The 12,468-nt window shown below is 36.5% G+C and overlaps 2 protein-coding genes across 2 annotated transcripts; both read left to right on the top strand.

Annotated features, from left to right (window-relative positions):
- The first annotated feature begins 420 nt into the window (after positions 1–420).
- On the top strand, positions 421–3,765 carry LOC113775278 (probable LRR receptor-like serine/threonine-protein kinase At2g24230). Its single transcript, XM_027320090.1, has one exon. It carries the CDS (start codon positions 981–983, stop codon positions 3,546–3,548), a length of 2,568 nt encoding a protein of 855 aa, XP_027175891.1. The 5' UTR covers positions 421–980; the 3' UTR covers positions 3,549–3,765.
- Positions 3,766–8,399: 4,634 nt separating this feature from the next.
- Positions 8,400–9,413, top strand: LOC113773667 (cysteine-rich receptor-like protein kinase 19). Its single transcript, XM_027318296.1, has 4 exons — positions 8,400–8,421; positions 8,539–8,776; positions 8,850–9,000; positions 9,105–9,413. Exons 1-4 carry the CDS (start codon positions 8,400–8,402, stop codon positions 9,411–9,413), a joined length of 720 nt encoding a protein of 239 aa, XP_027174097.1.
- Positions 9,414–12,468: the final 3,055 nt, after the last annotated feature.

The raw sequence follows: 12,468 nt of genomic DNA, 5'->3' as shown, positions 1-12,468 counted from the left end.
TGTAGAGAATTCTAACCGGTAGATATAGCAATGAAAAGTAGTTTTATTTTGTCCTTTTTGCCACATCTTTATTGACTCCCCAAAATTACTTCACCAAAAGGGACTAATTGATGGGATTTATTTTGGAAACAGATGCCACTATCTTAAATGCAGAATCAATGCATTGTTCTTATCAGAAATGTGGGGGAAAAAAATAATTGAATCATTTGCCAACAGCCCTTTGATAAATTCCACCAACCAAAAAGACATTTTCTTTCAATCCTTTGTCATTTATTAAGCCCAACTTCTCACCACTCCATACAGCCGTACAGCACTGTCAATTTTCTCCTCCCAACAAACAACACCCCATTTCACTGAGTTCACTCTCGCTTGTTTTAAGGTAGTCTGGCAAATTTCTTTCAGTGTTTGATATTTGTTTCTTTTGGGATAATTGTGTGAGCCAGTCTTGATTTTGACTTAAACAAAACCGCTTTTAGTGGTGGTTTTCTGTCCCCCTTGTAATTGAGTGAAACTGCAAGCCCAGAAGAAACAATGCTCACGTTCATTCTCTCAAGACCATCCCCATACACTTACAACTTTTGTTCCCTCTCTCAGGGAAAACAATAATAAAATCCCATTTTTGTTCTTGATAAAGAGTTTCCAGTCATGTGCTGCTCACTGCACTTTCTGGGGTTATGGGCACAAAAAGACCACCACAAAGTTGAGGCAAAAGTGGTTGGTTCCTTTTGCCCAGTGGTAATATTCCCTTGAAAGCTGAATACCACTTCCTCACTGGAGTTTCTGTTGAGAGGTTGGGGGGTGGTTATGGAATTAATGTTGGTGTTCCAGAAGTCAGAAAAAATAGTGATCTTTCACTGCCCTTTATGCTGCAGAGAGGCTAAAAAAGATTAGTCGTTTGAAGTGACTTTGGGGGGAGTTCTGCTGGTGTTTTTTACCTTTTTTTCTGTTTCTTGGTTGCTAGTTTAAGGCCTCATTTCCAAATGGGTTTTAGTTTTTTTAGCTCTTTTTTTATTCTAACACTGTTCTTCAGGCCTTTGGTTTGTCAGCAACCCAATACAGATGAATCCTTTGTCTCTGATTTCTTGCAGAAAATGGGTTTAAATTCTTCCGATATCTACAACTTTTCTGCCCCCTTTTGTTCATGGCCTGGTGTCTTTTGTGCTGCCAATGAAGAAAATGTTGTCAAGTTGGTAGCTTCAGGGTGGGGTCTTTCGGGTGTAATCCCTGATTCTACCATTGGCAAACTTGTAAAGCTTGAATCTTTGGATCTGAGCAATAATAAAATCACTGGTTTGCCTTCTGATTTTTGGAGTTTAGGTTCACTCAAGAGCCTTAATCTTTCATTTAACTATCTTTCAGGGGACCTTCCTAGCAACATTGGTAATTTTGGCCAACTTGAAATCTTGGACCTTTCTTCTAACCAATTTTCTGGCAGTATCCCTGAAGCTATAAGCTCCCTTGGAAGCTTACGAGTTCTAAAACTCGACCGAAATGGGTTTGAGTTTAGCATGCCTCTGGGGATCCTGCAATGCCGTTCTTTGGTTTCGCTTGATCTTTCGGGGAACAAGTTCAATGGTTCTCTTCGTGATGGTTTTGGTGCTTCATTTCCAAAGTTGAGATATTTGAACATTGCTGGAAATGGCTTCACTGGAAAAGAATCAGATTTTTTGGGGCTGACATCAATTACCTATCTCAATATTTCAGGAAACTATTTTCAAGGTTCAGTTGTTGGTCTTTTTGAGGGGCCATTGGAAGTGCTTGATTTGAGCAGAAATCAGTTTCAAGGTCACATTTCTCAGGTAAATTCTATCTCCAGTTTCAGCTTGTCTCGCTTGGTTTATGTGGATTTATCTGAGAATCAGCTTAGTGGAGAGTTTTTCAACGACTTAAATGAAGCTCAGAATCTCAGACACCTTAATCTTGCACACAACAGATTTTCCAAAGAACAGTTGCTGCACATTGGTATGCTTTCTGGTTTAGAGTATCTGAATTTGTCTGCAAGTAATTTGATTGGCGAAATGCCTGGTGAAATTTCGATGTTGAGTAATCTGAAGACACTTGATCTCTCTAGGAACCATCTTAGTGGCCATATTCCTCTTTTAAGCATCCAAAAACTCCAAGTACTAGATCTTTCCTATAACAATATAAGTGGTGACATCCCAATGAAGCTCATAGACAAGCTACCATGGATGGAGAGGTTTAATTTCTCTTACAACAACCTTACCCTTTGTGCCTCAGAATTCTCCCCTGAAACCCTCAATTCAGCTTTCATCGGCTCATTGAACAGCTGTCCAATTGCCGCAAATCCTGATCTTTTCAAGAGAAGAACTCAAAAGCATCGGGGCCTCAAGCTTGCCGTGGTGTTAACCATCTCCATGGTCTTTTTGCTTTTGGGATTGCTGTTTTTAGCCTTTGGTTGTCGAAGGAAAACCAGAATGTGGGAAGTGAAACAGAATTCTTACAAAGAAGAACAGAATATATCTGGCCCCTTTTCATTCCAGACGGATTCAACCACTTGGGTTGCCGATGTTAAGCAAGCAACATCTGTCCCAGTAGTTATATTTGAAAAGCCTCTGTTGAATTTCACATTTGCAGACCTCTTGTCTGCAACTTCTCATTTTGACCGTGGCACATTGTTGGCTGAAGGTAAGTTTGGACCAGTGTATAGAGGATTCTTGTCTGGTGGGATTCATGTAGCTGTCAAAGTTTTGGTTCATGGATCGACCATGACTGACCAAGAAGCTGCTAGAGAGCTTGAGTATCTTGGTCGAATAAAACATCCCAATCTTGTCCCATTGACTGGATACTGCTTGGCTGGAGAGCAAAGGATTGCTATATATGACTATATGGAGAATGGAAACTTGCAAAATTTGCTTCATGACCTCCCACTGGGGGTTCAAGCTACAGAAGACTGGAGCACAGACACGTGGGAAGAAGATGATAACAATTCCATTCAAAACATTGGCTCCGAAGGATTGTTAACAACTTGGAGATTTAGGTACAAAATTGCACTTGGCACAGCGCGTGCGCTGGCATTTCTCCACCATGGCTGTTCTCCTCCTATTATACATCGAGATGTCAAAGCAAGCAGTGTCTATCTTGATCTGAATTTGGAACCAAGATTATCTGATTTCGGACTTGCTAAAATTTTTGGCAATGGTCTGGAGGATGAGATTGCTCGTGGGTCTGCAGGATATGTGCCGCCAGAATTTCTTGACCCACAGATTGGATCCCCTAAGAATCCAACACCTAAGTCTGATGTCTATGGATTTGGAGTCATTCTTTTTGAGCTGATCACTGGGAAAAAGCCTGTAGACGATGATTATCCAGATGAAAAGGAAGCAACTTTAGTTAGTTGGGTGAGAGGATTAGTGAGGAAGAATGTAGGGTCAAGAGCTATTGATCCAAAAATCCATGGTACTGGACTAGAGACTCAAATGGTGGAAGCTCTGAAGATTGGATATTTGTGCACTGCTGACCTTCCCTCAAAGCGACCAAGTATGCAACAAGTAGTAGGGCTCCTGAAGGACATTGAACCTGTTTCATAGAGATTGAGCCAAAAATTTACAAAAAATGAAAAGTTCACTTCTTGGCAAATTTACCTATCTGTTAATTTTTGTTATGAGCTCTGTGCTTGCTTCCATTAAGAGGTTGTACAGTAGTATGGATTCCATTGAAATGTTTCCATGTTTCTTATTTGCCTTCTCATTTTAGTGGGAGGAGGACCTAATTTATGTGCACAGGTTTTTCTTCTTGAGTTCAAAATTCTCTTCATACCACCCTCACTTGAAGAAACTCGTCTCTCTTTCATTTTCTGAGTTAAAACGCAAAATGTACGACGTTCTATTGTGCAGTAGCACGGTTTCCATTCAAATATTTCCATTCTGTTTCTTCACAAACTTTTTGATGATTTGGAAGCATTTTCATAGATGATTGAAGCACAATGGCGGACAATAAATAAGAACTCGCAAGATTATGAATAGAATTGGCAATGTCTCTCATCCTCACTTTTTATGCGTTCGTCGTTCTTTCTTCTGTAACAAAGTATTCACTTCTAGATTCTGGTCCCTGGTGCAAGTTAGTAGTGGGCAGCATGACACTTGTGAGAGACATAATCTGCAGCGCACTGCGGTGGACCATTTGGACCATCGTCGTTTATATTTGCAGCCATGCATGTAAGACAGGGAATGATAAATTGATACCTTGCTTTCCTTCAAATTTTCTTTGTTCATATGCCAATACTAGTCCACTAGGTCCTGGATTCGTGCAACTTCGTTTGGCTATTTCTGTAACTTGTTCTGTCTTTTGTGCCTTACCTGTTGCGCAGGGAAATCAGAAGTTGAATCTCCCAAATCTTTGATATTTCAATTTCTCAAGTCATTACATGCTTTTTGTTGTACTTGCTTACTTTGACGCTACTTGTGCCTTGTGTAACTTTTAAATGGTGAAAATCGAACACAAATTGAACTGCAGCCAAAGGTTATTCACTCTTCCCTGTCCTTACCTCAGCCAGCCCCTCTCCCTGAAGAAGTAAAAGAAGAAAAAAAAAAGAATGCCCAGGCAAAATGAAGAACATATCAACATAAACCTTAATTAATGGCTCCGGATCTTCTATACTCGACATCTATATCAAGCAAATAATGATTAACTAGCTTCAGATACTATAAGTTTGTTTGGATTGTGTTTTATTTCCCCAATTTTATCCGCTTACATCATCATTATAATTTTCAATACACCTTTTTATCTTCTCAATTACCTTTTTATCTCACACACATCACATCACAAAAAAGTGCTACAGTAAAAATATTCCAAATAAAACACAATCCAAACAAGCTTTATGTTCCTCCTCCATACCTGCTACATGCTATACACTAAGCCAACAAATGTTTGCTTTCCAAGTTTGCAGCCCAACATGGTTAAAGGCCATGTTCTTGATTTCAAATGGTTAATTCTAATTTTGCTCGGTTAATCATAGATGCATGTACTAATAGTGGTAATTTTATAATTTTATTGGTAAAAAATTAAAATAAAAAGGAAAAAGAATGAAAAAAATTATTTTAAAGTCATTCTAAATATAAGCATATCAAACAACAGAATTTTATTAAAATATTTAAGGGTAGTATTGTCATTTTAAATGACAACGGAGATATATGTAATTTTTCAAACCTCACAGGAACTTTGTCAGAAACTTCTGGGGAGATTTCTGAAATTATCCCAAAAATTAATTACAAGTTTCACAATGGTGCTAGCAACGGATCAAAAAAGTTTAGAAAAGAATTTGATAAGACAACACCATGAATTTGAATATCATCTCACAATTCATTGAACATTTCAGCTTTTGAAATTTCACCAATGAATTGTTCGTTGACTTGTATAACACTAACTATAAAACCAGTCAAATTCGCAACTATTTTTTACCCAAACAATCTCTAAATGAAATTTATAAAATTATAAGTACTACTTTCTTCCATTAAGGTTGTCCTTTATTTATTTATTTATTTTTTTTTTTGTCAAAGAGAACTTTGATGCTTTTACGATTAAACTAGCCAGCATGGTCACATACATCCTCATTCAACCTTTGCCATCATACATTCCCAAAATTGCACAAACTTTAGACGTTGACGATGTTGCCCCCACCTCAATTCCACCCACATCGTAGACGTGGCACTTCTGTAATTGTCATCTTTTTCTTGGACTACAATTGCATCATATTATATGTATTACTAATATAATAATTTTTTTTCCTATTCTGTGCCTTAATATAAATATTATGTACATATAAAACATGGTGACAAGAAGGACAAAAAAGTAATTTCGATAACACAACAAGTTGGTTTCAAAGTGTTTTACTCGCTTACCTCTGCTCGTTTACCGCATGTGTCGCACACGTGTCTCGCCCAATCATTCACATAATCCAAACGCTGCAGTTAGTACCCATCGACGATCTTGACACGTAATCCTTCCATCAAGCGGGTCACAGCCGTCAGATTGAAGAGCCGGAGGACAATCTAAATTGACCATTTTACCCTACATCGACTCTATATTTGCCCACCTGAGGAACTAGGCAAGAAATTAGAGAAGAGAGGCGACAAGAGAGCTCTCGTTGGTTTAGCTGGCCAACCCTAGTGAAAGCCCTTGTTTCTTTGCCTTCCTCTACTGCCGCAGCTGCGAATGCAGAGAGATGAGAATTGCTTCGCTTCTTAACCCCCTTATGGGCCGCGGAAGGTCCCAAAAACAACCCACCGGCGGCAGGAATTGCCACCGGAAACACGTCGAAGACGGGTGAATCCTTTCACCCCTTCTCATTTGGATTGTAGATGGAAAAGAATTTGGATTGTAGATGCATTATTTAGCAAATCCAACTTGGTGCTGCTTTCCTTTTCTTAAAAAAAAAGGGACTAATATATTCACTTACCAGAGATCCATAACGAAGAAAACGGCTCATTCTGTTATAATAAAATTCTAATCAAATGTTAGACAGTGATTAATAAAAGTACTAGCTCGTACAGGTGATCAGTTAAAGGAGCCAACAGTACATACGTGCTAAGATTAATTATAGGATTATTAAAATAGAGGATACAAGTTAGACAAGGATTAGTGGATGGGACCTACATCTTGGGAGTGCTTCTATACTGCCACAACTTTGTTATCTGAGGAAGGCTTCTTGGATTTGATTAGTGACATTATAGCTTCTGAATAATGAGTTCTACTAATTAGTGACATTGTAGCTTCTAAAGAATGAGTTCTCCTAAACATATTCTAATTGAGAAGTTGACAACCGATTGGTTATTCAACCAGGAGTGAGTGGTGGTTATGTAGAGACAATTAGTAGTTGGGAGAAGTGCAAATTCACCAATTGAGATGATAATCTCTTTCAACTAACGTCTAAATTGGAGACCTTTCATAATGTGTTTAGATGCTTTATGTAAATTGGAGTGCATATGCTGAAGGAATCTCACCTTGATTATTCATTGTCCTAATCGTGATCAGAGAGATATTTAATGGAAGAGGAAATGGAATTATTGTCCCAACGGCTATGTTGTTCAATTATTGAAGCCATTGCAACAACGATAAATTTAATATTCCAACACTTTTTCACGTGTATGCCTTTGCATCGTACATAATTTTGCAGATAAAATGGGTTCATGAGTAGAGGTGGCAATTTGTCCCAATGGACTACCCATGTCCAAAGGAACTTTGGGCGAAATGAGTATTGTAATTTGATATTGGGTTTAAAACGGGACATATCCCAATTGTACCCATTAATTGATGGAAAATGTTGGAAAATACTGGGTTACCCATTGGGCCCAAATATCTTCCCAAAAAATTTTAAGCAAACTTCAATAGTCAGCACCCAATGAGCTCGACCTTTGATGGAGTGGTCTCTAAGCCCTCTCAACTTTTCCTTTTTCTTTTGTCATTTGGGCTACAAAAAGTAGAAAAGATTAAAATATTTATTCTAAACCCTTTTAACTTTTCTTTTGGTTTTGTCCAGGAAGAAGATATATTCATTCTTATCAAAATGTTACATCTTTTTGAAGTAATTGTTGATCGTTTTAGAGTGTAAATCATTCTAGAGAGTAAAATGAATTCATGAAAATATAAATTCACAATAAGACTAAAATAAATTTAATAAATAAAAAATATTAAAGTTATTTGAAAAATAAAAAATGAATTAAAGGAAAAAAAATATGTAGAAAATAGATTTGGGTATTGGACGGGAAATCATTCTAGAGTGTAAAATGAATTCATGAAAATATAAATTCACAATAAGACCAAAAGACATTTAATAAATAAAAAATATTAAAATTATTTAAAAAATAAAAAATGAATTAAAGTAAAAAAATATGTAGAAAATAGATTTGGGTATTAGGCAGAATCAATTTAAACCCATCCCAAAATGATCCCGCCCAAATTAGTCTCAAAACACATATGGATAAGGTTGGACCCAAACCCATATTACCCGGTTCCATCTCAAACCCAGTCAAATCCTGCCCATCTCGCCGATTTTGCCGCCTCTAAGTATACGCATGAAGACAGACTGAAAAGTTAAGAGAGGCCGATAACACTTCTAATTCTTTTGTCTAGAAAAAATTACCTTCAGATCTCAGTGCATCTACATTTTAAATAGGGTTTCACAATTATACATAGCTTGGCATATGCACAATTGAGAACTAATCGCCAAGTTTACAGATTGGCAGACGAAAGTTCAAAGTAAATCCAGACCTGGAAAAGATTTAATTAAATGAAAGAATTAACGCAAGTAAACATGAATCCATGGAATCAGATACATAAAACTTCTACCCAAATACTTTCTTTGGGTAGTACCAGTTCTAAAATTTTGTTTAATCAATCAACTAATTTAGCTCAAGGACTGTCTTCAGGTGCTTTGCAGAACCATGGAAGATCCATCTAAGTTTGGTTTTGATATTCTTTAAAGGATCACAGGTCCTGTTTTACTATTCTTGAATTGCGTACTATTGGATTAGTTTCTTGCATGCATAATTTTGTCCTTTTTTACTAATTTATCTGTTATAGATCCAATCAACCGCTTGTCCCTCAACTGGGAACAACGTGCACAAATCATTGAGGGAGTGACTCAAGGGCTCTTGTATCTCCAAGAATACTCAAGACTAACAGTAATTCATAGGGACCTAAAAGCTAGCAATATTCTATTGGATGATCAAATGAAACCCAAAATATCAGATTTTGGAATTGCCAAAATATTCCAAAAGGACAAGGTTGAAGCAAACACCGATCGAGTAGTTGGCACCTAGTAAGTGAAATGATTCTACAACTAACCTAAAGAATGCTCTCATGAGTTGCTAAGCTTATGATGTATGCTGCAGTGGTTATGTTCCACCTGAATATGTACGAGAAGGGATATATTCCACAAAATCGGATGTTTTCAGCTTTGGAGTTCTACTTCTTCAAATAATCAGTGGAAGAAAAAATACATGCTTTTATGGACCTCATTCAAATATAAACCTCCTAGAATATGTAAGTTATTGCAGAAGCATTGGTAGAATCACTAGAACTTGCAAACAATTTGCTCAAAGTATAACTGGATTGCAGTTATTTGACTTTTTGAACTTTTTATACAGGCATATGAGCTATGGAAAAATGGAGAAGGCAAAGAGTTTCTAGATGAAACACTGGATGACACACATTCATCTTGCAAACTAATGAGATGCCTTCAAATTGCTCTTCAGTGTGTTCAAGAAGATCCAAATGATAGACCTAACATGCTAGAAATTTCTCATATGCTTAGGAACGAGAATTTGGATATGAAGCATCCAAAAAGACCAGCCTTCTCTATTAAAAAAGACGAAGGTGGAGATAAGCCCTCCACACAGTCAGAAGGAACAGGACAAGTTGATACTGCAACCATCACAAGACTAGTTGCTCGATGATGCTCATTTGCTAGCAACACAGTGTATAATATATTAGCCATCACGTACAATAGAGTTTTGAGTATGTAATTAACTACTAAAGTCAAATACATGATATTTAGCTACTTGTTTGTCTCTTAAAAATATTGAGATAGTTCTAGGACTTCAGAAATAGAACCAGACCTTATTGTGTTGAGCACATCACGTTAATCCTTTTATCCCATTCAATTTTATTCAAGACCTGCTTTATGTGAGTGGGGAGAGTTGTGTTCTTATCTATTCTTCAACTGACTACAAGTAATACCATCATTTTCAAGTTACTCTCTGTCATTGTGGCATCTAACATCCCTCCTTGAAGATATCCTAAACTTTTATCTTATTCTGTTCTTCTATCATCCCATGGAAGTTACCTTAACATTTTCAAGTTCAAAACTTTCCATGATGTCTTAGTTTCATTTCACCATGCATCCATTTAAATTCTTGCTAGCATAAAGCTAATACGGTCCTTTGAATTCATTAGTATTTAGTATAAGAATATATACTACTCTGTCTTTAAAAACAATAATAAAGAATTAAAAAAAGACGAAGAAAAGGCAGGTACCACTGGGAGTTGAATTGATGATCCAAAAGAAATATATCATTTCCCTAATTTTCATATTCTTTTGCTTGTTTCGACTAACATGAGAGAGAGAGAGAGACTATTTTCTACCAAAAGATGAAAATCTTGAGGAGGTATTTTGTATTTAAAAAATTTTAAAATGTAAAACCTGTTGCAAAACATATGATCAGTGACACACATCTAGTCCGAAATCCCAATGCAGTGTAGATAAAACGCAAGACAAAGAAAAATGGCAGAAATTGAAGCACTCCCAAGATTTACTCAAACCAGGCAACTGATATTTCCTCAGATGGTTAGAGATATTCGTTCGATGCTGATTTGCATCTTTGTGTGCAAGACAGAATGACTTGAATAAATACTTGATAAAATACAGTGTATGCACCAGAGGTGCAAGAGCTCATACCTGTTGGACCAAAACAAGTGCATGTAACACTGCAATGTAGATCTCAACAAACATAATATTGCACCTCATCCCCAAGGAGAGACATCTCTTTCATCATCAAATAAACCATTCTCCTGCATGCTTAGTAAGAGAATAAACACTTCTGGAACTTTAACATCAGCAACAAGAAGTAAAAAGGGTCAAGTCCCAATCAGGCATGAAGATGCAGAAGGGTTTAATCAATATGAGCATAATAGAAAGGCAAACGGAAGGTCTTTAGTCGACTCAAACAACATATGCTCCAGAGACAGACAGATTAGACAGAGAGAACAAAAAGTGAGATAAGAATTAATCTGTTTATCTTTAATTATATTAGTCTGGTTTAATATAATTGCTCTTCATGCTTTATTTAAGTTGCAGTGATCATATAGTGTCAAGACAGAGAGGGGGATAGAGACAGATAGTCAGAAATCGTTCGTTGCTGCAACTTGTATGGCCAAATTCACTTGGTACAATTATGCTTAGTGACTGCAGGTGAAAAGTTGCTAACGTGGACAGTTTCATTAGAGTAGATTTGGACTCAAGTTTTTTTCTTCTCCCCCTATAGCTCCAATTTCTGCAACATTAGAACAGCACTAGGAAATAAAAGATTTTAGAATCTCATATTAGATTAAGCAGATGAAAGAGGTGAAAGATAATGCCACACAATGAACAAGGTCTTGTTATGTATGTTTCCATGAAACTGTGGAATACTTATTTGTAATTGGAATGCCAATACAAGAGTGAAAAATTGATATGCAGGAGCAAAGTTCTTTAAAGATTCTATATAGATATACATATTATATTTTTTTCTGGTTTCAAAACACCATAACCTGACTTTTATTGAGAATAATAAGCGAGAATCCTCAGTAATACGTCACAAAGGCTCGAGCTCCCATGCTTGAACTTCAAACAAACATGTATTGAGCGATTATGTCCACTTCTATTAGTATTGTTTTGTTATTACCATGGCTTCTACTTTTGATTGATTCTGGGGATCGGTGCAGGGTTTTTTTGACTCTTGAGGGCAAACGTGGAGGCTTGATCGAAGTAGCCAAGTAATTTTGAGTGACGGAACCTAAAGCAAATTCCAGCCCCTGAGAGTTCTCACTTCACCAAATTTCAGATCATTCGACAGCTGAAAGATTATGGTCTAACCTTGCCTTGCTACGCACCTTAGGGAGTTAAATTTGTTTTTTAGATTCTATTACTTGATGACAGGGATAATATGTAGTAATATTTCCTGTCGAATATGTACTTATTTTTTTTTTTTTTTGCCCCCCAGTTTCAACACCAAAGCATATGTGTGTTGGTTGCCTGGAAACGCCATTAATTCACACCGTTAGCTGGCTAAAAGTTTGTACATTCCTTTAAAAAAAAAAAAGAAAAGTTTGTACATTCCTCCATTTCACTCTTGGGGTGTTTCATCTATTTCTTGAAGAAGAAACTAGATTGATTCCAGTATAACATTACAACACTTCATAATGTCAAGGTACCTGTACCATTCTGGAAATTGTAAGGGAACTGAAATCGACACATTGTAAGTATGAATATCCTAGAACAACTATCCGAGACATTTTATAATTAACCAAAATTGACGAGGAGCTAGGGTAAAATTTTCACTCTTTTGTCTCGATGTTGAAAAGGTTTAACTACATGTGCGCACCATTTTCCATTGTTTCTTTAATCTTTTTCTCGGAGAATTTGCCCACTTCAAATACTAAATATCCCAATATTGGCATTCCTAAGGTTCAATGCTCACCTAGGCCCTCTGATGCTGACTCACAGAATTAAGTGTAATACATTCGTAAATATACTAACTAGTTTTGTACCCGTTTGTTGAACGGGAATCATCGAAAAATAATAAACTATTTAGTCAATTTTATAAAAATGTCGATATAAAATACAAATTTAATGTATAATCTATTATAACTTGTCTTAAATATATTACTATGTGCATATTGTAATATAAAGTATTCTTATAATATAAATTTGAACATCTAATTCAGTGAATAATAATTCAAAAATGGAAAAAA

The sequence above is a fragment of the Coffea eugenioides genome, chromosome 6, assembly GCF_003713205.1.
Source record: "Coffea eugenioides isolate CCC68of chromosome 6, Ceug_1.0, whole genome shotgun sequence".
In the NCBI taxonomy this organism is placed as follows: Eukaryota; Viridiplantae; Streptophyta; class Magnoliopsida; order Gentianales; family Rubiaceae; genus Coffea; species Coffea eugenioides.
This window is presented reverse-complemented; position numbering and strand designations above follow the sequence as displayed.

Coding starts and splice junctions, on each gene's coding strand:
- LOC113775278 (XM_027320090.1), top strand. CDS start 981: ATGGGTTTTAGTTTTTTTAGCTCTTTTTTTATTCTAACACTGTTCTTC.
- LOC113773667 (XM_027318296.1), top strand. CDS start 8,400: ATGGAAGATCCATCTAAGTTTG. Junction 8,422..8,538: donor GGAAGATCCATCTAAGTTTG/GTTTTGATATTC, acceptor TATCTGTTATAG/ATCCAATCAACCGCTTGTCC. Junction 8,777..8,849: donor GATCGAGTAGTTGGCACCTA/GTAAGTGAAATG, acceptor TGTATGCTGCAG/TGGTTATGTTCCACCTGAAT.